At 54.7% G+C, this 26,785-nt stretch overlaps 7 protein-coding genes and 1 non-coding gene across 8 annotated transcripts; 4 read left to right on the top strand and 4 right to left on the bottom strand.

Moving 5' to 3' along the window:
* Positions 1 to 615: 615 nt before the first annotated feature.
* C8Q71DRAFT_685871 (uncharacterized protein) lies at positions 616 to 1,354 on the bottom strand (the record flags this gene model as incomplete). Its single annotated transcript, XM_047919802.1, has 3 exons — positions 616 to 710; positions 763 to 985; positions 1,190 to 1,354. Coding segments are annotated over 3 exons (483 nt in total), but the record flags the coding sequence as incomplete, so codon positions are not given.
* Positions 1,355 to 5,806: 4,452 nt separating this feature from the next.
* C8Q71DRAFT_457398 (uncharacterized protein) lies at positions 5,807 to 9,341 on the top strand. The gene is made up of 8 exons (XM_047918660.1): positions 5,807 to 6,099; positions 6,152 to 6,280; positions 6,330 to 6,478; positions 6,542 to 7,465; positions 7,516 to 7,695; positions 7,749 to 7,947; positions 7,997 to 8,781; positions 8,849 to 9,341. Exons 1-8 carry the CDS (start codon positions 5,910 to 5,912, stop codon positions 9,173 to 9,175), a joined length of 2,883 nt encoding a protein of 960 aa, XP_047772398.1. The 5' UTR covers positions 5,807 to 5,909; the 3' UTR covers positions 9,176 to 9,341.
* Positions 9,342 to 9,481: 140 nt separating this feature from the next.
* On the bottom strand, positions 9,482 to 10,689 carry C8Q71DRAFT_863759 (NAD-P-binding protein; the record flags this gene model as incomplete). Its single annotated transcript, XM_047928225.1, has 9 exons — positions 9,482 to 9,522; positions 9,572 to 9,668; positions 9,722 to 9,774; positions 9,826 to 9,894; positions 9,952 to 10,017; positions 10,081 to 10,107; positions 10,167 to 10,280; positions 10,339 to 10,384; positions 10,438 to 10,689. 9 exons carry the CDS (start codon positions 10,687 to 10,689, stop codon positions 9,482 to 9,484), a joined length of 765 nt encoding a protein of 254 aa, XP_047772397.1.
* A 924-nt stretch (positions 10,690 to 11,613) lies between these two features.
* C8Q71DRAFT_892035 (uncharacterized protein) lies at positions 11,614 to 13,429 on the top strand (the record flags this gene model as incomplete). The annotated part of the gene is made up of 14 exons (XM_047928683.1): positions 11,614 to 11,692; positions 11,746 to 11,789; positions 11,846 to 11,874; positions 11,930 to 12,007; positions 12,057 to 12,118; positions 12,176 to 12,187; positions 12,247 to 12,260; positions 12,318 to 12,426; positions 12,481 to 12,681; positions 12,735 to 12,749; positions 12,799 to 12,851; positions 12,903 to 12,921; positions 12,975 to 13,108; positions 13,163 to 13,429. The coding sequence occupies 14 exons, from the start codon at positions 11,614 to 11,616 to the stop codon at positions 13,262 to 13,264; spliced, it is 951 nt and encodes a 316-aa protein (XP_047772396.1). The 3' UTR covers positions 13,265 to 13,429.
* A 967-nt stretch (positions 13,430 to 14,396) lies between these two features.
* On the bottom strand, positions 14,397 to 16,355 carry C8Q71DRAFT_892031 (uncharacterized protein; the record flags this gene model as incomplete). The annotated part of the gene is made up of 14 exons (XM_047928682.1): positions 14,397 to 14,770; positions 14,823 to 14,965; positions 15,018 to 15,036; positions 15,093 to 15,145; positions 15,195 to 15,209; positions 15,271 to 15,471; positions 15,521 to 15,629; positions 15,694 to 15,707; positions 15,775 to 15,786; positions 15,839 to 15,900; positions 15,953 to 16,030; positions 16,083 to 16,111; positions 16,175 to 16,218; positions 16,277 to 16,355. 14 exons carry the CDS (start codon positions 16,353 to 16,355, stop codon positions 14,669 to 14,671), a joined length of 960 nt encoding a protein of 319 aa, XP_047772395.1. The 3' UTR covers positions 14,397 to 14,668.
* A 1,492-nt stretch (positions 16,356 to 17,847) lies between these two features.
* On the top strand, positions 17,848 to 23,180 carry C8Q71DRAFT_792702 (phospholipid-translocating P-type ATPase). The gene is made up of 19 exons (XM_047925429.1): positions 17,848 to 18,465; positions 18,521 to 18,672; positions 18,739 to 18,947; positions 18,998 to 19,282; positions 19,332 to 19,449; positions 19,500 to 19,557; positions 19,611 to 19,628; positions 19,677 to 20,239; positions 20,297 to 20,767; positions 20,825 to 21,032; positions 21,082 to 21,168; positions 21,227 to 21,487; positions 21,537 to 21,580; positions 21,636 to 21,869; positions 21,922 to 22,064; positions 22,115 to 22,140; positions 22,191 to 22,374; positions 22,424 to 22,513; positions 22,563 to 23,180. The coding sequence occupies exons 1-19, from the start codon at positions 17,916 to 17,918 to the stop codon at positions 22,720 to 22,722; spliced, it is 3,861 nt and encodes a 1,286-aa protein (XP_047772394.1). The 5' UTR covers positions 17,848 to 17,915; the 3' UTR covers positions 22,723 to 23,180.
* A 390-nt stretch (positions 23,181 to 23,570) lies between these two features.
* On the bottom strand, positions 23,571 to 23,650 carry C8Q71DRAFT_t157. The gene has a single exon. It is a non-coding gene; the product is annotated as a tRNA-Gln (tRNA).
* An 824-nt stretch (positions 23,651 to 24,474) lies between these two features.
* C8Q71DRAFT_892015 (Aldo/keto reductase) lies at positions 24,475 to 26,073 on the top strand (the record flags this gene model as incomplete). Its single annotated transcript, XM_047928681.1, has 10 exons — positions 24,475 to 24,655; positions 24,721 to 24,784; positions 24,840 to 24,863; positions 24,919 to 24,931; positions 24,984 to 25,062; positions 25,118 to 25,230; positions 25,295 to 25,369; positions 25,436 to 25,615; positions 25,668 to 25,843; positions 25,897 to 26,073. The coding sequence occupies exons 1-10, from the start codon at positions 24,591 to 24,593 to the stop codon at positions 26,071 to 26,073; spliced, it is 966 nt and encodes a 321-aa protein (XP_047772393.1). The 5' UTR covers positions 24,475 to 24,590.
* Positions 26,074 to 26,785: the final 712 nt, after the last annotated feature.

The raw sequence follows: 26,785 nt of genomic DNA, 5'->3' as shown, positions 1-26,785 counted from the left end.
TTCTCCAGATGGGTCCTCGCGAGCCACAGACAGGATATCCTCGTCCTTGATGAAGCCCAGGAGACTCCAGCTGTTCAGGCACATAAGGGCCCGGATTGACGCCGCTGAGAGACCGTTTCGCAGATGGGAGATGAAGATGCGCCCTTTGCTGAAGAGCCGCTCAACGGCAACGGACGTAGCTACCGTGACGACAACAACACAGGTCAACGATGGCACAGCATTAACTGTCCTGTACTTACGAGGTATTGTGAGATACGAAATGGCCATCCGCGAGAGGTTCGGGTATGTTGTGCGCGACTCGCGGCTTGTCCACCACGCGAGTGCGTTGTCGATTGTGGGGTCGGCATCCAAATTCAGATAGTGATCGAGTTCATCGATGATGGGGATTGCGGCCTTCTTGCGGCTCGCGCGGGCGGCGTCGAACATGTTCTGCTTCTTGGCTGGGCCAGTCGATGAGGTCGGTTGCGCGTCCGAGTCCATCGGTGGCTACACGCCGCACGGTGACGAGCCAATGAGTGATGTTATAAGGCAAATAGAAATGTCAGGACGTACCTGCAACTCATCTGCGCCCTCTGGCTGCTCGCGCGGCCTGGCATTTCCCTTCCACTCCTCATCGTACGTCTGCCGCACCAAGAAGCGCGCTTGCGCGATCCACTCATCCGGCCATCGATTGTCTCGGAAATACTGTAGCTTATGCCGAGGATCGAGGACTCAAAAAAGCGTGTCAGAGCAAGGGTATGATACAAGGTAAGTTTCACTTACTCATCGCAATGCGATACACGGCCGACTCATCGCTTTTGTTGTAGTAGCGATTGATCGCCCGCTTGCCCAGACCTAACGCGACGCGGATGGCGGGGTCAAGCGTTTGATTGAGAGCCTCAGTTGCAAGGCGTTGGTCGATGATGTCCATGGCGGGGATCACGTCCGTGAGGTCAGGAGCATCCTTGCCCTCGCGTGAGAAGAACTGTGTCGCGTCGTAGAACACCTGGTAGGTGAGTCGATGTCGCGATTGGGATTGATGGTGCGATGACGAGTTGGCAGTGGACGGCAAGGTGCAAGTCGGTGGCGGCGGGACAGAGGATCAGCAGAGCAAGTTGGCAGCAGCAGTGGGATGTATGGGAACAAGAGCGCGAGCACGAGCGCACAGCCGTCCCGAAGAGGCATTGTTCAACGCATTTGGTAAGTCAACGCTGGACCCACAATGTGACTGACGGTGACTTGCCTGCAGGATGTCACGCAGTTGCGCGGCAATCTTCCACTCTCTTTCGTCCAGCTCCCACTGGCGCAGGTTGTTCACCTGCGCCTCCGTCATCTTCTCGATCGCACCTCTATACGTCAGTGCAACATCCAACATTCGAAACGTGGAGTTCCACCGCGTGCGGACGTCGCGGGGAAGCTTGCGAATGGCCAGCTTCATTTCTTCAAGGAGCTTCCTCCACGCCGGGAGCAGGAGCGTCGTCGAGCGGTGTATGGAGATGGAAATCTTTCGGAGCTTCGGAGGTGTTCATACCAGGGTGAGCAGCTGACTTTACCTCGTGCTTACTGGACGAACTCACCTTTAGCAGCATCATCTTTACGGGCCTAACCTCGGCTTCCATCCTCGCTCGGCTCGCAGCGTCAAGATCGTCCCGAACGTCGTAGAAGCCGTCTACCGAGTCGGTGCCTGGCATGCCCTCGTCCTCATCATCGAAGTCGAGGTCGTCCATGAGGCTTTGCAGTTCCTTGTCCCAGTCTGTGAGGTCGGGATCGTCGTCTTCGTCAAGGTGCGCATCTGATCCTTTCTTCTTCTTCCTTTTGGGCGGCTCGAACTGACGAAGAACCATCTTGGCAACTAGGTTAATAATATGACAGAAGCAACGGCTGCGCGCGCGGCCGCCCCGGAACGACAAGATCATCATCTCCATCTCCTCAACCATGACATCATTCGCCGACGCGTTGTCACAAGTGACCGCGAGCATCTGCTCGCAAAGGTGAGTCTCGAAATAGAAGCAACTTCCTTGCATGTCATGATTGTGCTCACCTTCGCATCTAGCTTAAGATCGTGAATCAAGTCGGAGAAGGCTGTTGCGAGGTTGAGTCCGCTATGGGACACTGCGACCTCAACAACATCAAGTACCATCGTCATCGGAGCACCGTTGTGCTCGAAGTGCACAGTGAAGGCTACCATCGCCTTTTGGTTCGGCGAGGTCCAGGCGTCCGTAGCAAAATTCAACTCGCCGTCATATTCCTATCGGTACGTCTATATCTATGATCGGATAGATCTCATGATTGCTTACCTGCAACCAGCGCGCAATACGATCACACACACGGAGGAACACCTTCCGCACATCACGCCCAACCGTCGTAGGCGACGGCAACTTGTACTCGGGCCGGCCCGTCTTGATCAAGCTCTCGAACCCGCGGTCCTTCACTATGTTGAAGGGCCGCATGCTCTCAGCCACCCAACGCACAATCTCCGCGCTTGGCAACGTTTTAGACGGGTTGTTCCACCGGGTAAGTGCATTATTGGCTCACCGAGTTTCCGTTGGTGTATGCTGAACAGTGGAATATTTGAAGGTCTTCTTGCTCGCCGCGCCGAACGCGATCTTAAGGTTCTGTGTCCGTCGATACTTCTCAACACTATCCTTGGCTTTCGAGGCTGTCGACATCCGATCGGCCGCTGCAAGAGCTTCCTCTCCCCAGCATTTCCGTGCGTGCTTTCTCAGGTTACCTGTTGACGTTGCATCCTTCGACTCCAAGTACCGTCTTACATCGTGCTTGCAACCAGAGTTTGCGCATCGGAAGACGTGCACACGTCGTCTGTCGATGTACGCGATGGTGGGGTCAGGCTTGAAGAACGCGTACACCGGCGCCGTCCACTTGCGCCGCATGCGCGCTGTATTAGTAAGGTGAGTATTGTTCTCTATGGTGAGTTCCTGCTGACCACTTGCCTAGCTCCTGCTCTGCAGTCTCTTCGGCGAGGTCTTCGCCACCTTTGTCTGTCTCGGTCCCACTGCTTTCCTCACCAGACTCGCTCGACGACCCAATCTCAATCGGTTTGTGTCCCTTCCCTTTCGAAATGCTATCATCAACGTCTTCGACGTCTTCAATCTCAACAGAGCGCCGTGTGGGCGTCCGCGCGCTGGCTGTCGAACGGTGCGCGCTGGCCGTCAAACGGTGCGCACTCGTTGCTGCAGACCCTGCGCTTGCCACCGAAGTAGCTGCGCTCACCCCCGAAGCCCCTGCGCTCGCTGCCAATGGCTCACGGCGGCTGCTGCTGGCGCTCGGCTGAGCGTCAACACTATCGGTACGTGGCTTCTTTGACGTCTTCACAGCTCTCGTCGGTGACTCGGCGGCCCTCCGCTTTTCAGAAGCTATCTTGGGTCTCTTGCTGACACGGGTGCCGGACATGTTGGGCGAGTGAGGGAGTGGGAGGAGGAGGACAAGGCAATGGCTTGTGGGGTCCCTGATGGTTACTGAAGCTTACGGCAGCATTCCAATTGCGAAAAATGTATATTTATTCTACCGGGACCTGAGCGGGCTGGCTACAAACGGTAATAGCCCCAGATCGAAATCTGAGCAGGTGGTGAGTCGCCCGAAGGCCGGCAGCGTGACTTTCCATAAAGGGTAACTGGCGGGTACACGGGTACGGAAATGGCTACCCGTACCCCTACCCTCGTGTACCCCTACCCGTGACCCCTGCGGGTTGACCCTACCCCTGCAACGCACTAATCCGTGGTGGTACCCGGAGCAATAGCAGGCCAGGCTTCTATAAACGTGAGGTAGCCGCGCATGGCAGCCGACCAATTAGCGTACTGAGACGCTTGGGCAAGCACGGGAATAGCGTCGGGCTTGACGTCTCCCATAGTGGTTGTCAGAAGAATAAACTCGTTAAATTCTTCGGACTCAAAAACAATTGGCTCTAGGGGAGCCTCAAACGAAACTTCAGAGAGGGGAGTGAGAGGAGAGTAAACGGTGCTGCTTGGCGACGGTAGCCTTGCAACGTGTTCAGGACCAGGAGGAGAAGATGCCTCCGAAAACGAGTTAGCGAATATAAAATCTTCCTGCCAGGAAGCAACCGGTATGCCACCCCAAGTGTTACCTGGCGGTGTGTAATCAGGAACGTCGTAACGATGAGGACAGTGGTTTTCGTCGCAAGCGTTCCACTCAGCTTCCTCAGGACGATAGTGATAGTCGTAGACTTCCTGATAATCGAATAGATGATGATGACCGGTACAATCGTAGGGTGTTTCACCACTACTATGTTCGCTGATGTCCGAGTGATGCTCAGACGAAGCCACAATGTGATGCTTAACAAACTAATATTCCAGGTATTTAAACGTATTGGTACGCCGACCAAAGTTCTACAAAACGATCCAGTCCAGATATCCGCCGTCAGAGACTAGCGTAAGCTCCCTGGCTACCTTGCGGTACCTACGAGCGAGCGACTCTGTATCCGTCGAAAACTCGACGCGCCCAACCTGCTTGCAAGCCCACGAAATTCTCTCGCGCTGCTCCTTCGACCAGGTAGAGACCTTGTCGATGTTGTCGTCGACCCAATTGAGTTGGTCGGCGAGACGATGAAGAGCCTTCTGAGATTCGCCGTCGAGACGATCGAAGAGGTGTTTCTTGTCGAAGATCGCTTGGAAACGATCGGCGGTGGCGTGTACCTTCTTGAGAAGGATACCTTTGGCGTCTTCAGCGGACTTTCGCTTGAAGTCAGGGAGAGGACGAGGCGCAGAGAGACGTTCAGCCAAAGGCTTAGGTGCAGAGGTGGAGGCAGAGGTGGGGCGAACTGGGAGCGGATGGGACTGGGATCAAGAAAACGTTAGATCCGAAGATCAGAGGTAGATAGTGTCGGCGTCGGACCAACCTTTCTCTCAGGTTTGGCCGGAGGATAAACTTTAAAATCGCTCTTTCGAGCTACCCTGGAGAGACGCTCTGACAAGGCCTTGGGCACTGTGTCCTTGAGACGTCAAACTCAGTCCAAAAGGACAGCAAACGGTGCCTAACTTACTCCTTGAAGAAGTAGGACTTTAAACAACAGTAGTGCGCACTGTACAGGGAGCTGGTCAGTGACCAGGGCTCATAACCTGATGAACAAGGAGTGGTGTGGCTAGCCTGAGGCAAGGCTACAAAAGAATACTACAGGAGCACAAAGAGCACTGTAGTAAAGGAGGACTTACAACAGATCTCTTAAGAGCTGAGAGGGAAGACTCAGAGGCGTTAAGACGAGAGGAGAGACCGTTACATTCTAGGGCGTATCCAGCCCGGTATATATACACATGAGAGAGCCATCACATGATCGTACAGTAAGCGTAACAGCGTAGAGTCATAACGGAGCGATATGATGCAATGAGCGAATACACAAGGATGAGGCGATATTGCATCATGAATGGAATGTCATGGAAAGGACTGGAACAGCGATGTGCTCAATGATGCAATACGATGCAATCAAGGAATGTGCTGGAACATGATGGAAAGCAGTGGAATGTTCCATCAGGGTCTAGATCTAATCATGTGCTACAGGTCTGGAACAAATCCGAAAAGAATGTACGTAATATGTAGCATAGTAGAACATAAGTCCATAACAGGTAAGGATAAGTCCTATCCCGTGTGATAACACCTAAAACAGTTGAAGTTCAACATCTCGGATACACGCAACTTGGTGCACAAGGGCCCGTTCAGCGTATACAGCCAGGGCGTGCGCAGATGCGGCATAGAGTCCCTCAGACTACGAGTCGGAGACGGTCGAGTTGGCGTTGTGGCGTGGGAAAGGAGGGCGCGACGTTAGGAGGAGTCCTGCGAGGGGAGGTTTCGCAGCGCTAGCACTGCAGCACCCAGCTGCAGGCTCTCTCACTCGGAGTCTCAGCCAGGCTCTCTTTCACTGCCAGCGTCCACGCAGACGGTGCTGCCCTCGGCACTCCGCCATGAGACGCTCCGGGGTCTCGCGCGGCCCCTCGCCCACCAACACAACCTACTCCGGATTCTCCAACTACCGCACAGACTCCTACCGCCCAATCAACCCTCCTTCCAGCCCTCTCTCTACCGACCCTCGCGATATAGCCCGTGCACACTTCTTGGAACTCAACAAATACCTCGCTAGCTATTTAGCAAACGGTCAGTCCCACCGCCTTCTCGACGAACTCTCACACCGACTGAGCATCCTCAGAGCCTGTTAATTCGCGCGCGACTGCGAGGCAAAAGCTTACCCGCCTCACGCGCCAGCAATTCCAGGAACTGTCCACCGATGTCTATGATGAGCTGCTGCGCAGGAAGAACAACTCTAGTAACAACGACGGTGCGTGCACTAGCTACTCTCTTCCTAACATGACCCTCATTCGCCACAGTCCCCTTCCTCCCCGTACGAGACGACTTTCATCCAAAGCGGAATCAGGCCCGCCAGAAGCTCGCCACACTGCCGACCGGCCGATTCAAGGATCTATCAAGCGATGTTTATTATGAGCTATCCAGAAGATACCCCGAGTTCAAGGAGGAGGTGAGCACCCCCGGCGTGTCACCGCACCTCATCTTATGTATCTCCTCACCGTAGATGGAACAGGACGTCGTGTCCCCTGCCTCAGCCTATGACGACTACCCATCACCCGACTTCCCCAACAACGCCCGGACCCCTGCCATGGCCGCCCGCGATCTACCCAGTAATGCACGCGCATCCGAAGACAGAGCGAATGGATATGCCAGCCCCTCCTCGCGAAGACGACCATCCGACAACTTCTCCTCCGGCCGAAAAAGCGCCGATGCCTACGGTGGGGTCGAGGGCTTCGGTGCCGCCGCTGCGGTCGGTGGCGTACGCCGGAAACCATCACAAGACATCCGGACCGACCGGCGAAAACCGAGCCAGGACACGACGGGATATGGCGTGGTCGGGGGCGCGTCGGTGAATCGGCGTCCGAGTGAGAGCGAGGGCAGCAACGCGTCGAATGCGCAGAGCGCGACGGCAGGCATGGGGATGATCATTCCGAACAAGAGCACCATCGCGGAGGAGGAGATCGAGGTGCCGTACGGACGCGAGGTGCGGGACAGCGGGAGCACGGCGCGGGACCGCGAGCGCGAGCGCGCACCGAGAGGGTCGCGCGTCGGCGACGAGGACCGCAGCGACTATGGGGAGGACGATACGGAGGAGGTGGATCGCCGCCCGGGCGGACTGGCGGCGCTGAGCGCGAGGCTACAGGCGGTCGGAGACGAGGACTCGGAAGCAGGGCGCAGCGGGGAGGACTACTTTGACAAGATGAGCCTGGGCCGGGCGAGCGCCACCAGCGATCGGAGTTTCGCGAGGGGCGGGAGGATGAGCGTGGGTGCGGAGGAGGAGCTGAGGCGGGAGTATGAATTCAAGGTCGCGACGATGCAGCAGCGCATCACAGGCCTGGAGAGGGAGGTTGAGGACGCCCGTGAGAAGGAGCGAATCTGGACAAAGGGCGAAGAGAGGGTGAGGGCAGTGGAGGATGAGCTGCGAGAGTTACGGCAGGTGCGTATTCTGCGCGATGTGGGAGGTCGGTCGCTGACGCCCGGCTACAGCGGATGGAAGACAAGACGACGGGGATGTTCACCATGCAGCAAGAGCTAGAGACCCTCAGACAAGAACGAGCACGGGAACAAGACGCTGCGGGGAGACGAGCGAGGGATGATGAGGAAGAGCTCCAGATACTCCGGGAACGCTGCGAACGGCTGGAGGAAGAGCGCGGTGGAGGCAGACAGGTACGCCACTATCTCACCACAACAATCCAGCAATCGAACATCTCTTCGCCTAGGGAAATGCAGAGATCCTCGACCAATTACGTTCCGATATGGAGGGCCTCGTCATTGAGCTATCAGACTTGTCGAAGCGCAACGACGAGTTGATGACGGCGAAGGATGCAGATCTTGCGGTCATTCGCGACCTCGATGCCCAGCTGAAGGAGTACAAGAGGAAGTATGAACAGGCAAAGACGGAGCTTCGGAGCGTCAAGGGTGAGTCTATCCGCTACGTATTTGTCTGTCATCACTGACCTTGCTGCAGCAACCTCGCAGCTATTCCTGCAAACACCGAAGACCGATGACCAGCTGCCTGTTGCACAGGACGGTGGCTTGGTCGACATCCACGTCACTGCCTTCCTCAGTGCCATCGACGGTCTTCTCACTGCGGGTCGTTCGAACGCACCGACGCGTGTGCTCACACCCATGAAGTCGGTCGTCAATGCTGTCACAGCGATTATCGAGGACATCAAAGCATACGAGAGACGAGCGCGTAGAGACTTTGACATTGACTCGCTGCGCATCCTCCGAGAACGTCTCGAGGCCACACTGAGCAACCTCGTCGTGGCCTCCAAGACACATGCTACGAGTTCTGGCATGTCGCCTGTCAGCCTACTCGACGCCGCCGCGAGTCATGTCTCTTCGACGGTGACAGAGATTGGCAAGCTGGTTCTCGTTCGCAAAGCGTCCCGAGCCGAGCAAGACCAGTTCGCCGTGTCTCAGAACACGAGCGCGACGAACGGGTTCTCGCCCGCCCTGCGCTCTGTCGACGAGGGCCGCCCGGTGCACTCGCGCGGGTACAGCAGTGCAAGTTCGCGCTCGTACTCGTCGCAGGCGAACCGCTTCGGCGACTTGGCGGGGTCGTCGAGCATGTCGTCTACGAGACTCATGGAGGACCGGAGGGTGTCGCCGCCTAGTAGGGGGAGCTCATTGACGAACTCACCTCCGCCTATATTCGACAGAGTGCCGGCTTCGCATAGTACGGGTGGGAGGACGAGCGGCGAGTCCGCTCCGCCAGAAGGTCCGGAGGATGCATGGGCGGAATTGAAGGTGTGCTCGTCCTTGATGTGCTTGTCCTTGAGCTGTGCCGTCCGGTCGCTGACGTCTACTTCTGTAGCCGTACCTCGAAGCGCAGACAGAGTCGATTGTCTACGCCATCCAAAGCGTGCTATCGGGGGTACGGAGTCCCACACCGCCTCCGACGCTCAACGAGAATTTGACGCAGATCATAACCATCGTGTCGAGTATCGTCGCCGTCTGCAAAGACAACTTACCACCGGCATCCATGCAGCAGGGTGAGGAGATCCTGCGCGAGCTCGGCGAACATGCGAATCGTCTCAGCGAAGTGCAGGCACAGGCTGAGGTCACGAAGGAGGCCAGGCAGGTCATGGCGAAGTCGAGCTTCGCGGTCGCGAATGGGATGAAGGCGCTCATGAAGTTGTGATATGTCGTGTGTATTGTAGCATAGGATCTATTCTTATTTCCAGGTCACTTCAGCGGGGCAAGACTAGTTTGACTGCTGATTGTTTACGCCAAGTGGTCATAGTACTGACTCTGCTGTTATGCTTAGAAGTCGCTCATAACTTCTGGACGTACGTGTGTGATCTATAATGTTGAGATAGAAATACTGAAACGTGGACTACAAAGGTATAGGTACGCGTGTATGTCACCGCGTAGGACATTGCAGTGATGTCGGGCAAATGGATGAAAAGTGATGCCGCACCACTTGGACCGACAACCACGATCTCGATCAGTCGTAGTTCAACCCGCCGTCGATGTTCACAGATTGGCCTGTGTGCTCAGTCAGCAAAGTGATTACACTGTTGTCCGACAATCATACCAGTGATATGATACGAATCCGGGCGAATGAGGTACGACACGAAGTCGGCGATGACGATCGGTTGTGCGTCCGGCGTATCCAGAGGCAGTCCCGTGGCCTAGGCCGTGATCGGTAAGCGTCGAATGGCTATGTTCGATGCGTGGTACTCACCAGTTTTGCGGTGGACGCAGGGCCGCCGTTCTTCGCGTCGTCAGGGTGCAAGACTACGAAGGTGGGTCAGGGTCAGGTAGGTCTCTGTGAGACGTTAGACTCACCCATCGCTGTCAGAATACTGCCCGGTGCGTACGTATTGACGGTGATCTTATGCCTCCTCCATTCAGCCGCTGTTTACCAGGGTGTAAGCAACAAATGATATCGCAGATCAAACGTGTACCACGTACCACAAGCCTGCGTCAAGCCCCGTACGGCAAACTTGGAGGCACTGTACGCGCCCATGTTGGGAATAGCTGTCCCCCAATGTCGACATCAATCCGCGAACAATCTTAGCTGACGATAACATGCTGACGTACCCTTCTTTGCTGCTCCAGAGGACGCCCCTACAAGGACTTGCCTTCAATATCGATAGTCATGGTCACGGAAGCGATGACAATCTCACCGATGATCCTTCCACCGTCGCCTTGTTTTACCATTTGCATGGCGGCATATTTGTAGGATAGCATGACCCCGCGCACATTGATTGACAAGATAGTGTCCAGGTCGTCCACCGAAGCTACGTCGCCAAACATTACTTTCACGAAGAAGAGTTTCTAAGTAAGGTGGTAGCGTACTGTCGAACACTGGCTTGAACATGCCTATCCCGGCATTCGCGACCATCTGCAACGTGAGTGTTAGCTGACATACTATGCCGTTGGTGACTGCAAACTCACCACGTCGAGCCTGCCGAAGGTCGCGACCGTCTTGTCGACCAGAGCAATAACGTCTTTCTCTTCGGAAACATTGCAGGGAAAGGCCAAGGCACGTTGTCCAACGTCTTCGATGCGCTTCACCACCGAGGCCAATTGTTCGCTCTTCGCAGGCAGATCGCTGACCACGACATCGAGTCCATCAGCGGCAAGGCGAAGCGCGATGGCCTCGCCGATACCCTGAGCGGCGCCTGTGACGATAGCGATGCGAGACATACTGAGTAGTGGGCGATGAACGGGCAAAGTGAGTGTGTCCAACCGCCTGGAGCCATCTTATGGCAGGCTCTGGCTTCTGATCGACGCCCAGGAACGACCATCACATGTTGGGTCTAGTGCAACGCCGCGGTTGGGAGCATTGAGCATTGCAAGATCACACACACCTCCGCCGCTTGTGGGAAGTCGGAACGCTCCTGGAATCAGGTACAAGTGCTTTCTGTATCACCGCTTGTGTTGCTAACTCCAGTACAGGACAACTTTATCATATCGTGACAGTATGAACCGTCCGAAGATTTCTCCGTGATGGATCAGCGTCGCACCAGTGCCTCTAAGCGATCCCGCTGTTCGAAACAAAGGATGGGCCCGGCTTGAAGACTAGTACACCGGCGCAGTCGTAAGTACGCGGTGGTAGCGAACCTGTTGGCGGATGCGTGCTGATGGCCGTATACACTACTGTCAGTGTCACACTGTGGCTAGTCTCACGCCAGGACTACCTACACACAAGAGCGCTGCGTAAGACGGTCTCAATACGGGCCGTTAACGGATTCTATGGTTCCTCCGGGGCTGCGAAGCGAACCAACTGGTATTCGTCTTCAACTACCACTACACGTCTACTGGTTGGAGTGACAATAAGTAGTCCCAGTGGCGTTTCACTCGGCTACAGCTATATACGGACAGTTTCACATCTCCGCATCGACGTGGGGTTCCTCTCTATTGAATCAAGCCGGTCGAGTGCCGCAATCCCTGAAGAAGCCATCGCAACACGCTATACACCGATCAAGTCGTCTCCGCGCAGATTGGAAGCGTGCGACTCCAGATCCTCCATCAATGCGTACGAGGTCGACGTGCTTAAGTACGGGGAACGGCAGGTAAGCAAAACCAGCCTCCTTCGTGAGACACGCTGACCAGGGACTTTGGTAAGTTATGGCCGACCCCAGCGCAACCGCTAAAATCGCCGCGGAGGCCGCGGTTGTCCAAGAACAATTTTCGCTCATTTTCGTCGGTACGTCCTTGTTCCCCTTGTTTTATCATTCTGAGCCTGAAACTTGACCGCAGCGTCATTCATCGGGCAAATCCTCTTTGGCATTGTCGTCGCTCAGGTCCGCCGGGTTGAAGTGATACTCTGATAATGGTGCTTTACTAACGGGTACGGAAGGTCTACATTTACTACACTCGTTACCGGAGGTGAGTGTAAAGCACCGTGCTGTGAGGATTTCTATTGATAAGTATCTCACACTAGCGATCCTGGATGGATGAAGCTAGTCGTATTCTTCATTTTCCTCTGCGATGTTTGCAGCGCCATATTCACAATCGCTTGGTGCGTGGACTAATTCACTCGTAATGGTCTTTATATTTAGACCTCACAGGATGTACTTCTTGTTCATATCGCACTGGGGAGACCTCGTGGCCTTCTCTCAGACGACATGGAGTAAGCAAAATGCGTATCCGTGTCCCGATAGACCGCATTGACCGTGGACGTCTCCAGTGCTCTCCACAGGTACCCATTCTCTTCAACAGACTGTACATTGCTTACGAGATCATCCTGATGTTCTGCAGATCCTCTCATCTTAGTGAGTCAGACTTCGGACTTGATGTGATACAGATATTTTTGACCATAGCCGCCGCAGGGACTGATGACCTGTGCGACACACTTTTTCTTCGCCAGGCGCATTTATGTCATCACTGGGAACATTTGGCTCGCCGGCATCATCTGTATCTTCGGTCTCGGGACACTTGGTAAGCACAGATTCTTCTATCATCATAAAATCTCTGTCATTGACACTCCCATAGCTGGTGCTCTGGCTGCGATGATATCGTTCCTGCAAGTGTCGTCTCTTGCTGACCTCACGTCATTGAAGCCAATCGCTATAGTATGGCTGCTCTTTGCTGCGGTGGGCGACGTGACGATCACCCTCATCATGAGCTGGTCTCTTAGAAAGAGGAAGTCCGGATTCCAAAGGACGGATCAACTCGTTGACAGAGTGATTAGAGGTAAGCCTAATCTCACTGCGGCAGGGTACTCGAGACTCAACCGTTTTCTGCAGTGACAGTCCAGAACGGTATGCTCCATGACGAGCCGTAACATGATCGTGCTTGAACCATGACCAGGTCTTCTCACGTCATTGATGGCGACGGCCGCTCTTGTCCTATATCTCTCGACAGTGAGTTTTCAGAACGACGCTATATGTGGAGCGCTAACAGTGTCTCTGCAGGATATCCCGTATCATCTCGGTTCGTGGCAAATGTTTTGCCATTGGCCGGTCATTGTGCTGACTTGATTCTAGCCTTGTCACTCGTGTTGCCGCGAATGTATTCAAACACGATGCTATCTTCGTTCAATTACCGAGATGTTTCCAAGACCGATGCCACCAATGAATATGGTGGTGCAAGCAGTCTCTCGAATGGATTGCGACGAACAGTAAGTCTATCTGTTCTATTAACTGGAACCTGCTAGTGTTGATGCTCCCGCCAGCAGCAAACGGAAGTGGTAGTTCATGTCGAAGCGCATGAGCTGGCGGACGCAACCAAAAGTGAACGCGACTGGGAGTTATCTGGTAAGACCCATGCGGTGTGATTGTGCTCTTGTTTTTGCGGGGCTAGATGCCCTCTTTCATTCTCGCACGCATGTACAAGTTGCCTTAGAGGTGCAATTCGGGTTGTTGATTCGACTCAATTGTTGGGTGCGGTGTGGAAAGATGTCTCCCTCCGACACATAATGAGAACCTCGCGTAGATCATGGTGATCATGCCGGTATTGTTGCCTTTCGCGAGCTGAGGTGCCGCTGATTGCTCTTCTTAGCCTTCGTCGGACCGTCCCGTCAACCAGTCCCGCGGATGCTTGTTCCTTAGCTGCCAGCGCTGCCACTTTCTCGCTATATCTCGACTTCGTCCTGCTGGCTCCCCTGAGCTCTTGCGGCAAAGATTTACCCCGGACCACGTCAGAGTTGTGCCTCAGAGCTGGCCTCGTACGGTAATCCTCACTGCAGGAGATTGAAGCGCTGGAGCGACATCAAGACGAGCACGTAGTCAGCTGTGTGCGCGAAGACATTGAACCCTGCATTTCTATCGCCCCGCACCGTCGTATTACATACCATATTCATGTCCAAACGTCTGTGCATCAAGGAGTCGGGCTGGACAACACAGCGGCGGACGAACACAGACCCAGTGCCGCATGTGTCCTTATCAGACCAGGCACACAGAGGCATCTCGGAGGCGTATATGGCCATTCACACCATTGGAGGCAGTTTCGATTGACCACCGTTGTAAAAGAGCCCATATCTAGCCGCCCCGACACTGCTGTCCAGCGACGCCTCTCCGGCGTCCGGAGTGGTCGACTTCTACCGTTTGAAATGGCTTGCTGTAGCTGCAGCGCGAGTATTCGTGTATTTCGAGCACACATCGATACCTACTACTGCACGTGTCGCCCCCCCCATTACTACATACACATACTACACTACCTCGTACATACATAGAGTCGACCGGGGTGCCACCGCCCGCCGCGTCTTATCACCATTAGAGTTTGCTTGTTGCGGAATATAAGTGCAGAGTTCATCATCATCATACTACTGCACGTGAGACGCAGCTCAGCCTGAGGCTGCTGGCCGTCCTCCGTATATTAGTGATTTTGTTATGATGTCGCCATGGCTCATGCCATTCGACAGTCATGGAAGCTCACTGCGCTTAGGCAGCCCTTCTAACATTGGTACGGTACGGTGACGGCGGCTCTCGTCCTATACTACATACAATGACATGCCTCTCAACTGCGTTGCTCAGACGTTTGATGCTCGTCATCAGAGCCAGGTAATTGGAACCGAGTCCACAGGGAAACAATGGCTGCTGCGAGATATGCGTACGCTGGAACATCAGATGGTACTATTGCATCAACGTAGGACAGTACCACAAGTATCCGACATTACAGAGAGTACGAAGTTGATATTCAGTAATTGAGAGAGGTCGAATGATCAAGCACCAAGACTACATCAAACGGAGTGGGTCTTGCTGGGTACGTCCCAATCGCCGTCGCTCTTTGTTGCCTCAGTGAGCTCGTGCGCCTCGACGTGCACAACTACTTCGGTTTGCTGCTAGAGGGCTATTTAGGATGGTCAGGACTCCAATATAGGAAAGGGGACGTACACCTCGTCGCGAAGCACTAGCCGCAGCGAAACTGATGCCGCTTGCACCACGGTCAGTCGAAGAATCAGGATGCATAACGTCGCGATAGTTGAGTGACGAGAGAATCGAGTTTGAGTACATTCGCGGCAGAACGAGCGACAGCGCTGGGAAACACTGAACGTTCCAATCTACGTCGCAGGAGATGATGGGACAAACCGAGATGATACGGAATGTCCTGCGGAAAGAATAATGTTAGAATATGCGCAGTCAGAGCCGGAGATAAGAACGCACCGACGAAAGGTATAGGATGAGAGCGCATGTCGCTACTGCCGCAGTCAAGAAACCTGAAGGGGTGGTCATGACCTTGCAACGAGTACTATTATACGTCCATACCATTTTGAATCGTCACTGCAAGATATAGTTCAGTCGGGGGGAAAACAGGCAGACCATAGAATAGAAGTCTACGTACCTCTGATAACTCTGTCGACGATCTGGTCCGTCCGCTTGAAGCCTGACTTTTTTCTCTTCAGCGACCAGCTGAGAATCACTGTGATCATCACGTCCCCAACGGCGGCACAGAGCAGCCAGACGATAGCGATCGGCTTCAATGACGTGAGGTCGACGAGTGACTGTACGCGCATGAACTCTATGGTTCCGCCCAGTGCACCGGCTTGCCTCGTGTCAGCGTACAAGTATTGATATTCATAAAACGTACTCACCGAGTGTGCCGATTCCAAAGAAGCAGATAGACCCGGCGAGCCAGATGCTCTCCGTGATGATCTTGATGCGCCTGGCAAAGAAGAAGTGGGTTGCACAACTCATCAAGCCCTATGGCAGTCATTGACGAAGATATGAGAATAACGGTGTGATGGCGGAGAGCAAATCCGCGTACCAAGATCAGAGGGTCTGTAAGCCAAGCCGCGCAGACACTACCGTATTAGTACTGTGCTGATTACAGCAGATTAACCATTACCTGTAGCCAGCACTGAAAAGCTGAAAATCAGCAAAGACTTGACTGAGTACGGACGGTTGCTTACTCCAGGTAGGCTGCGAGAAGGCTGCGATATTGCCCCAGTTTGAGACGAATAGGAAGAACATCCTGCTCGGGGGTATAAGCTACGCTGGATGAGCGAATTGTTGGGGACACGCACCAGCAAATCGTAAAGACGGCGCTACAGATGTCGCAGACGAACAAGAACAGAACGAAGACCTTGACCCATAACGCGTCGCTAGGCAAACAGTATCAGCTCACGCTCTGAAAGCGCTGTGGTTCGGCCTCACCGTTTATAGCGGGTAAAATATATATAAACCTACCGTGTATTCTCAGTGGATACGTCCAGCGTGCTACATGGAGCCTGTCATAGCATACTTACCTGCGCGATGACTATGCCGAACAGTATTTGGCCGATGAAAGTGGCTGTTACGAACCGCAGAGTGAGTGACAATGGGGCACGGATGACCGGTACATCGCGCACCGACAAATATGAGTGCATAATCTTGCTTCACCAGCGCCGCTTCAGCGGCGATGACGGGGACGGCACTATCGTTCGACATGACGCGAGGGATCGTACAGGAGCGGCGGTGAACAGCCAGTTTGAGGCAAGGTCTTATATTTGTGCTTGGATGCTGTCAGATCCTGTCTGCACTGCAATTGCATCAAATCGCTCGTCGTCCCTTGGTTAAGACGGCCTCAGGGTTGGCACAGAATCCCTGCTGGTCTCCGGTCAGAGTGGCGCACGGCGCGCGCAGTGTGAGAGTGATCCGTACGAGCTAGCCTGGTTCCCTTGTCTCCGTGTAATCCAAGAGTTCCTGAGGCTGATCTTAGCGAGTCGTCGTCCGGTACGGATGCTCGACGTTCGCAGCCGTTGTTAATACCCCGTATGCCGAGCAGGGTGCCAACGCTCTCATACAGCGTCGAGGACTGTGTGTGGCTTCCCAAGGGAGGAGAAACCCACACATGACGAAGAGCGTTGGAGGGACGTCTTCCGTAAAGTCATTGGGCGCTCAAACACATCCCCGGTTCCTAGCTGTCATCGTAGCTCGTCCTTCTTGCCATGATCGTTGTAGTGCATACAACACCTACCATCTATAGACCTCGGCCGCCAAACGAGGAAGTCTGAAACATTGGTGAGCATGAATGGAAAGAGCACGACTGCGCACGCTCGTCTTGTCCCTGACAGCGTGAGATGTGACTTGTGTGGACCCGCTGCGAGGCCCAGAGAAGCACAGCCCAACAGAAGCCAACTCATATCGAGTATGGTCGAAACGCTCGCGGAAGCAGGCGTGGGCCATTTCAACGGGTAGGGCTGGGTACCAGAGTAGGGATGGCGCGGTCGAAGGCGATCGAGATGCCGCCGAGACGCCCGGGTGTGGTAGAACGAACGTCTCGCGTGAGCCCAATCTAGTTAGAGAAGATTGGTGAGTAAATTGCCCTGGCCGTAGAACCGCCGCGCAATATGAGCTACACTGGACTGGGATGGAAGTCGCACACAGGCCGCTGCTAATCAGTGCGCCACTACTTTGGCGGGCGCGGAGGCGGGCGCCGTTAGTGCGTTGAACTTTCGCGATCAATGTAGCGTTTGACCTCAGGGATCATACCAGCGTATCTTCGATGATAGTCGCGCGAAGGAAACGGGTCCTGGTTCGCCGACTGTGCGGTAACCAACGTTTGCGGTATAGACCGACCGTGACAGCGAATGGACATGGTTGAAACTTATACTGACGGTGCCGTCGCCGCCAAATTCCATGCCTAGGAGGTTGACACGCTCGACGGCAGCAGGAGAGTGGCATACGCAACATATGCTCGCACTTAGTAGGGTTACGGCGAAACCACAGCTAGGCATGCCAGTGAACAAATGCAGTTGCAGGAAGATATTTGGGGACATGCCTTCTCAGCGACAGGACAGCCCGGTACAATGCCTACACCTCGAGCCCGCGAGTGTTCTTGACAAGTCAGAATCTTGAGAGTCTGTACTTACTCGAGTCGAGGCACGTGGTCGTGATGCTCGGTGTCGGGTCGGTGTCGCTGGCGCCGCGCGCAGCCACCGACACAGCTCACCGACACGCTCACCGCCGCGCTCGGCGTCCTTCTCCTCCTCCTCATCGCTGGACACGATGAGTGACGACTTTATCCGCCTCGTCTCGCAGGCGAACCCTGCAGCCCGCTACCAGCCCGCCAACAACGGCTACCCTCCACCCGCCTCGCAACCCTCTGACCAGCAACTCGACCCCTTCTTTGACGATGAAGACGAATACGACCCACCCGACTCTGCCTTTGGTGCACCGGCCGCCATGAAATCGCAAGAGAGCGGCCTCCCCTTCTCTCGTGCTGGCGCCGCACCCGCAGGGCATTCCCAGGTCACGCTGACGACCGCCGCCATACCTCCGGACTGGTCCTTCGACGACGACGAGCCTCCTGGCTCCAAGCAAGCAGGCGCACCGGGTCCGGCGAAGGGTGCCAAACCAGCGCACAAGAGGAGGTCGTCGCGGTCGTTTGTGGGGCAGGTCAAGAAGCTGAGATGGCCCTGGCAGAAGCGGGATCAGGTCCTGGCTGGTGACCGCGTCGTTGCGCTCAACAACTCGGACGCCAACACAGACTTCTGCTCGAATTACATTTCAACGAGCAAATATAACATCGTCACATTCGTTCCCAAGTTCCTCTTCGGTGCGCACCTCCTGTTCTACCTCCGTCTCGCCGTTCTCATGACATGCCCCAACAGAGCAATTCTCTAGATACGCTAACCTGTTCTTCCTCTTCACGGCACTCATTCAGCAAATACCCAATGTATCACCTACGAACCGCTGGACGACTATTGGACCGCTCGCCGTGGTGCTACTGGCTTCTGCTTTCAAGGAGACTCAAGAAGACTTGGTCAGTACATCCTTCCTCCGCGTGTCTTTGTGGGTCCCACGGCGCCATCTGACTGCCCAACCACAGAAACGACACCAATCCGATTCTGAACTGAACTCGAAGAAGGCGAAGGTTCTGACCCCAGAAGGGACGTTCGTCGACAAGAAGTGGAAGAATATTGCCGTCGGCGACGTCATCCGCTTAGAGAGCGACGACCATATTCCTGCCGACCTTGTCCTGCTCTCGTCGAGTGAACCTGAGGGCTTCTGCTACATTGAGACATCGAACCTGGACGGGTACGTACCTCTGCGGCCGTAATTCACTTGCCGTACTGAACCTCTGTCAGCGAGACGAATCTGAAGATCAGACAGGCCTCCCCGCAAACGTCACACCTCACCTCCCCGCGTCTCGTTACGGCATTGCACGGTGCGCTTCGGTCTGAACAGCCAAACAATAGCCTGTACACCTACGAGGGTACGCTCGACTTGGTCACCGACCTCGGAGTACCGAAGCAGGTCCCGCTAGGCCCTGACCAGTTGCTCCTGCGAGGGGCTCAGATCCGGAACACGCCATGGGCATATGGACTGGTGGTATTCACGGGGCACGAGACGAAGCTCATGCGGAACGCAACGTGAGTATGCAGTGTACGACGGACGATTGTTACTCACAACGGAGAACAGCGCGGCACCGATCAAACGTACGGCTGTAGAGAAGCAGGTGAACGTGCATATCATATTCCTGTTCATCTTCCTTCTGGCGCTGTCCATCGGGTCGACCATTGGTGCCAGCATTCGCGCAGTGAGTACTGACCTCAAGGTCTGTCGGTGGTCACTCATGCCGTGGCTTAGTGGTTCTATTCTGCTGCGGAGTGGTATCTCTATGAGCAGTCGACGATCGGTAGCAGAGGTGCGTGCCAACTGGGCAGCGATAGCATCTTATCTGACATATATTGCCCACAGCGAAGCAATTCATCGAAGGTTTGTCTCTTGATTTGTTCTTCGTGCACTGAGCCTCACACTCCCCAGACATCCTCACGTTCATTATTCTGTACAACAACTTGATCCCGATCTCGCTCATTGTCACCATGGAAGTGGTCAAGTTCCAGCAGGCACAGTTGATCAACTCGGACCTCGACATGTACTACGCGAAGACGGACACGCCCGCACTCTGCCGGACGTCGTCCCTCGTGGAAGAGCTCGGACAGATCGAGTACGTCTTTAGCGACAAGACGGGCACGTTGACGTGCAACGAGATGGAGTTTCGACTCTGCTCCATCGGCGGTGTCGCGTACGCGGATGTCGTCGATGAGAGCAGGCGTGCTGAGGGTGAAGACGGGAAAGATGGCTGGAAAAGCTTCGCGGAAATGCAGGCGCTCTTGAGTGGCGGGGAGAACCCCTTCGGCGATTTCGGCTCTGCGGACACGACTGGACAGGGTCAGAAGGAGGTCCTGAACGAGTTCTTGACCCTCTTGGCGGTGTGCCACACCGTCATCCCTGAGATGCGAGATGGCAAGCTTCACTATCAGGCAAGCAGTCCGGACGAAGCAGCTTTGGTCTCCGGTGCAGAATTGCTAGGCTACCAGTTTCACGTAAATTCCCGTTCAGACCTATCGCATTGCAGCACTGACTCGTTTGGTCCCCCGTAGACTCGGAAACCGAAGTCCGTGTTCGTCAACATTCAAGGGACGTCGTATGAATACCAGATCCTGAATATCTGCGAGTTCAACTCGACCCGGAAGCGGATGTCGACAGTCGTACGAGGCCCGGACGGTAGGATCAAACTCTTTTGCAAAGGCGCGGATACTGTCATCCTGGAGCGACTGGCGGAGAACCAACCGTTCACCGAGAAGACTCTCGTACATCTAGAGGACTACGCGACGGAGGGTCTGCGGACGCTCTGCATCGCCTCTCGCGTGATCCCTGAGGCGGAGTACCGGCAGTGGTCTACGATCTATGAACAGGCTGCGGCAACCCTCAACGGTCGTGGTGATGCGCTTGACCGAGCCGCAGAGCTCATCGAGAAGGACATGCTCCTCCTTGGGGCGACTGCTATCGAGGACAAATTGCAGGACGGTGTGCCTGATACCATTCACACTCTACAGATGGCCGGTATCAAGGTCGGTATTGTCAAGGTTTCACTGTCGCTGCTTGTGCTGACTTAAGTTTGCTGGTAGGTCTGGGTTTTGACGGGTGACAGGCAGGAGACTGCGATCAACATCGGCATGTCATGCAAGCTCATCTCGGAGTCGATGAACTTGATTATTGTCAATGAGGAGACGATGCTGGACACGCAAGAGTTTCTCTCGAAGCGGCTATCTGCCATCAAGAGTCAACGGAGTACTGGAGAGCTCAGCGAGCTTGAGGATCTGGCGCTGATCATCGGTGAGCTCGTCGCCTCAGTCCAAGTTACATTGTCTGACGTACCATCTAGATGGGAAGAGTCTCGGGTTTGCGCTCGAGAAGGAGATCTCGGGCCAGTTTCTGGAGCTCGCACTGATGTGTAAAGCCGTCATCTGCTGTGCGTCGTCCATCTACTCGCATTTCGCGAGGACTTGACAGACTCACCGTCATCTCAGGTCGTGTCTCGCCGCTGCAGAAAGCACTGGTTGTGAAGCTTGTGAAGAAGAACCAGAAGTCAATTCTCTTGGCAATTGGCGATGGCGCAAACGATGTCAGTATGATTCAAGCGGCCCACGTTGGCGTCGGTATATCTGGTCTCGAGGGTCTGCAAGCCGCCCGTTCCGCGGATGTAGCGATCTCTCAGTTCCGGTTTCTCAAGAAACTGCTGCTCGTGCACGGGTCGTGGAGCTACCAGCGATTGTCAAAGCTTCTCCTTTGTGAGTTTTGAGTGGTAATCACGCATGTCCTCTATTGACGTCTATATAGACTCGTTCTACAAGAACATCGTTCTGTACATGACGCAATTCTGGGTATGTACGGCGTCTAGCGGATCTGCGAGTCGTGCGACTGACCCTGGTTTGTCAGTACTCGTTCTTCAACAGCTTCTCGGGCGAAATTGTGTACGAGTCGTGGACCCTCTCCTTGTACAACGTTGTCTTCACCGTCCTCCCGCCCTTCGTTATCGGTGTTTTCGATCAGTTCGTCTCCGCCCGAATACTGGACAGGTATCCGCAGATGTACATGCTCGGTCAGCGCAATGCGTTCTTCACCAAAACGGCGTTTTGGCTCTGGGTCGCTAATGCACTGTACCACAGCGTTGTACGTAAGTCTCCTCCGCCGGAAAATTCTCGCTAACACGGCGCCTTTGTAGATCCTGTTCGGCTTCTCCGTCATTCTCTTCTGGGGTGATCTGAAGCAGTCGTCGGGCCTTGACTCTGGACATTGGTTCTGGGGAACGATGCTGTACATGGCTGTCCTGCTTACAGTCCTAGGGAAGGCTGCTCTCATATCAGAGTACGTTCATCCTATAAATGTCCCTCACCACCGGCTAACATGCAGCACAGTCTGTGGACGAAGTATACCGTTGCAGGTAAGGCCGTGCCTCTATGCTCTTGCCATCTATTAACCAGTCGGGTACAGCAATCCCTGGATCGTTCGTTTTTGCTATGGTCTTCTTGCCTCTATACGCTGTCGTTGCTCCCGCTATCGGTTTCTCGACCGAGTATTATGGTCTGGTGCCTCGGTTATGGACCGACGCAGTCTTTTATTTTATGCTGGTCCTTGTCCCGGTATTCTGTCTTACGCGAGACTTTGCATGGAAATAGTGAGTTGCAATCTGGTGTTCACTGCTACGTAACTGATGTACCATATAGCTACCGGCGTACATATCGGCCCGAAACGTACCATATCGCGCAGGAGATCCAAAAGTACAACATTCCCGACTATCGACCACGGCAAGAACAGTACGTATATTACTCTCATGTGGCTCGTGCTCTGACAGACAGTCTCCAGATTCCAGAAGGCGATCAAGAAAGTGCGAGCTGTACAGCGCATGCGGCGGAACCGAGGGTTCGCGTTCAGTCAAACGGAGAATGCTGCGCGTCAAGACCAGGCGCGGTTGATCAGAGCGTACGACACGTCGCGGACGGGTGCACGACCTTCAGGATATTAGTTGTTGTGATCTTTTCCGTATGTTACGATGGGACAATGTATTGTACACTTATTGCAACTATTAGCTAATGCGTGGAGTGACAGGCATCCGAAAATCTCAATGGACTCGGCGACTTGAGCGAGGCAAGACGTGAAGAGTGCCGTGATGGAGGACTTGGGTGGGCAGCACCTCTCTTTGTACGCCTTTTCCTTACCGAGTGGAAGCACGCTAGAAATAGTGATCGAGGCTCCGGATGCGTTTGGATTTGAGCTCGGTTGATACAATTCGTCGCCACATCTTATTGACCATGCGTGTAGGATTGTTCTCTCCAAGTTGTACTCCGCTCAGCGCTTGGGCAGCGAGAGCCGACCTTCTACATGAAAGTACTCTGAATCAGCGTTGCAGTGAAAATAATGCGTGCGTTCGACAGCTAGATATGGATATTGCAGGTTGATGGCTCCAGGGCGCGTAGAGTTCACGCAGGTTCACGCGCGCGTACGCGCTGCTGCTTGTTTGACATTGAACGATATATGTCGCAAAGGCCGGCTGCCGGTGCTGTACTACATGTTCATGATACACGGGAATGCAGTTTGGGACAGCAGCGCGTCCGGCCGGTTGACAAGTGACTGACCAGCTTTCCTTTCAGTTCCAATGAATCACTTGGGACAGCATCACTCTCCCTGGAGAAAACTGAGGTTGGTACATGGATTGCTATTTTCGCTACACAATACACCCACTGCTGCCGCTGCGCCAATGCCAATCACAACTGCGAGCGTTGCTTGGGCCCTGGAGAAGAGCATTGAGAAAAGTCAGAAGATATGCGTGGACGCTCGCGCTCGACAGCTGCCTGTGCCAAAAAACGTCTCAGCAGGTGCTATCAGGGTTCGAACCTGAGTCGCGGGAAGACGCTGCTCAAAATCCCGAGTGCTAACCACTACACCATAGCACCGTTAAAGAGGCGCGCGCCCTGAACTGCCCACATCGGGGGGACGGTTGAGGCGCCATTTCCTACAGCAATGCGACGGCCGCAACAGCGAGTGTACCGCCCAACGTGTTCAACGGTAGCGTCGGGCTACTGTCCATCGGGCTGGCGTGCTTGTTGGGCTCTGGCCTCTCGAGCATGCGCTCCGTGGAAAGTTGATGCTCGCTGCGTCAGTGTGCGGCGGACGTTATTCGTCGTGCCTGTGCCACCCTGTGTGCATGGGGCTGGTCCGGTGGTGCTTGCATGGAGGTGAGGACATAGAGGACTCAGCTTCCTCGGCAGCCCTGCTGGTCGTATTCTCCCTCCTTCCCTTCCCTCACGGCCGCCCATTGCGACGCGTTGCGAATGCGGCAGCGCGGGCGCGTGAGTACACCCTCTGTGCTGTCTCCGGCCGCTATCGCTTGCCCACAGGCTTGTGGGGCTGGTCCTCGATCGTGGGGTAGTCATCAAAAGGTGAGAGGGCGTCGGCAGGGAGGCGTGGACGAAGACTCGAAGGCCAACGGGGACGAAGAAGATGGGCAGCGCATGAGTGGCGGGGCATATTGACGAACGTGGACGATTAATGTTATGTACGCGCCGAGGTCCCACTCAACCTGCTATTGTAGCTTAAGGGTGGGCTTCGAACGTGCAACTGTGCGATGACCCGCATGGGGAGCGGACATGAGCGCGGCGTTGTTCGCGATGAGGGCGGCCTGAGGATGGTGGGGAATACGCGAGGAACGGGAGGACCTCGGCGTGTATGATCGCACAAGCGCTGTACGGACGGGCCGGCGGGCAGTACTTGGTCTGTTGACTTTGTCCAGCCCTGTCACTTCGGCTTTCGCAGGGACCCTAGCGATATAAGACGGAGCCCCGTCCACAGATATGCAGACCTCTGGTGCTCCTCACGCTCCCTTCTATCATCACTATGGCTGCAAATGTCCCGTACTTCACATTCAATAACGGCCGCAAGGTGCCCGCGATTGGCATGGGGTAAGCATCGTCCTTTCTCAGGCTGAAGTTGTATGAGTACTGAGGCGGACTTTGATCGTGGGTAGGTGTTGGATGGGCTCGCCAGGAGGCGGAGAGACTGTTGAGATCATGGTGAAGAATGCGTTGAAGGTGACCATTCATTGTTCGTTTGCCATGAACACACTGCCTAATGAACGGTGAACAGCACGGATACCGTCACCTAGATACCGTGAGCATTCATGTTCAGTACGCTTAGAAGAGATATGACTGGCCATTCGCACCAGGCATTTGGTTATGGTGAGCAACCCTGCGCATGCACCGGCTATTGGGCTGAACCCCATGTGCACAGCAAATGAGGAGCATGTCGGCAAAGCAATCCACGAGTCCGGCATCCCTCGCGAGGATATATTCGTTACTACGAAACTGCCGTAAGTATCACGCCACCTATTCATTGTCTGGTGTTTGACTAATCAAACCACGTAGGAACAAACACCATCATAAGGTCCGCGAGTCATTCGAGACGTCGCTGAAGGCTCTCGGCCTGGACTACGTCGATCTATATCTCATTCACTGGCCTCAATCTGATACAGAAGAGGGTATGTCGCATCAATCAAGCCCTAGATACCTGCTGAATTTGAATTTGTGCATCCATGTCGTCAGGTGAACATATTCCGTGCGGTCAATATCCCACCGTTGTCGACACCTGGAAACAGATGGAGCAGCTACTCGACACAGGTACGTGCGACCTGCCGCTTAGCAAGTGATTGCATACTGCTCTCGATCCTGACCCGTCCGTGGCAGGAAAAGTCAAGTCTATCGGCGTGTCCAACTTCTCCATCAAGACGCTCACGGAACTCCTATTGCACTGCACAGTCGTCCCAGTGACGAATCAAGTCGAAGTACACCCTTGTCTGCCGTCCTTCGAGCTGCAGGAATTTTGCAAGTCAAAGGGTATTTTGATCACTGCGTACTCGCCTCTAGGTAAGGATTTCCCTTGTTGCGGATGAGCGCAGAGCTCATAGACCGAGCGTAGGTCGCCCGCTACTTGGCCAAGCGAAACCGATATTCTTCACCGACCCCGACGTCGTCGGCATCGCGGAGAAGCGCGGAGCGTCGCCAGCGCAGGTCGTGATCAGCTGGGGCGTGAAGCGCGGAATAATTGTCATTCCGAAGAGCGAGAACGTTGAGCGTATGAAGGCGAATATCACGGTGCGTCGAATTACTGACGTGCGGTCGTCGTGGTAAGTCTTACGCCCAATCAGCTACTGGACCTGTCAGAGGGCGACATGGCGCTGCTGAACGGCATTCATAAGCGGCCGGGGATGCACAAGTCGCTGTTGACGTACCACAACTATACGGATGACGGGCTGATCTTCGGTTGGACGTACGAGCAGCTGGGGTGGAACATGAAGAAGGGGGGTATCGTGAAGGACAACTGAGGCGAGTGGTTGGCGGCCGTACTTCTAGTAGTTCGGTTGCCTATCATTTAAAGCATCTGTGCGGGTAGTACGGCTACGAGGGCTCAGAGACTCGGCTGAGTGCAAACACTGTTATGTCACAGTGACCATATGTCATGCCAGCTAACTCATTCAATTTTATACATGCAATAGTTGAACCTGGTAAACGATCACGACACAGAAGACCTCGTCCACGCGGCTACCTCCTCGGGCTGGTCACCAGGTAATCGGCAGCGGATCGTTGATTGAGTGTCGATCCATGCGGCGAACAGCGGAACTCCTGGAGGCTGCAGCGCGTAAGTAGAGGAGCGTTGAAACGCGAGGCCGCGGCGCGCGGGCAGTGTTGCGATTGAATTAGAGGCAATCTATCCGGAGAAGAATTCAACGCGGACGTCGCCTCGGAAGACACGTATGTACAGATCCGAGTAACACCGTTCAGGGGTCACGGTGCTGTGGCGTACGAGTCGCCCCTTGGATGGATGCAGTGGGATTTGTTCTGAGTAACGTTGAGTACCCTGTTCGCCTTTACCGGGCACCTCGGACTTGCGATAATCGCACGCAAAGGATGCGTGGTGGCCTGCGCGTGTGGACAGTGCAGATCAGCGGTGCAGAGGCTGTGGGGGGCGCGACAGTGATGGGAGGGCAGTGTTGCGCGTTCCTCGACACTTGCCTGTTATGGCAGCCCATATAGGGC

Source organism: Rhodofomes roseus, assembly GCF_022264815.1.
Source record: "Rhodofomes roseus strain CIRM-BRFM 1785 chromosome Unknown C8Q71scaffold_48, whole genome shotgun sequence".
In the NCBI taxonomy this organism is placed as follows: domain Eukaryota; kingdom Fungi; phylum Basidiomycota; class Agaricomycetes; order Polyporales; family Fomitopsidaceae; genus Rhodofomes; species Rhodofomes roseus.
Note: the sequence above shows the minus strand (reverse complement) of the source record. Positions and strands in the feature narration are given on the sequence as shown.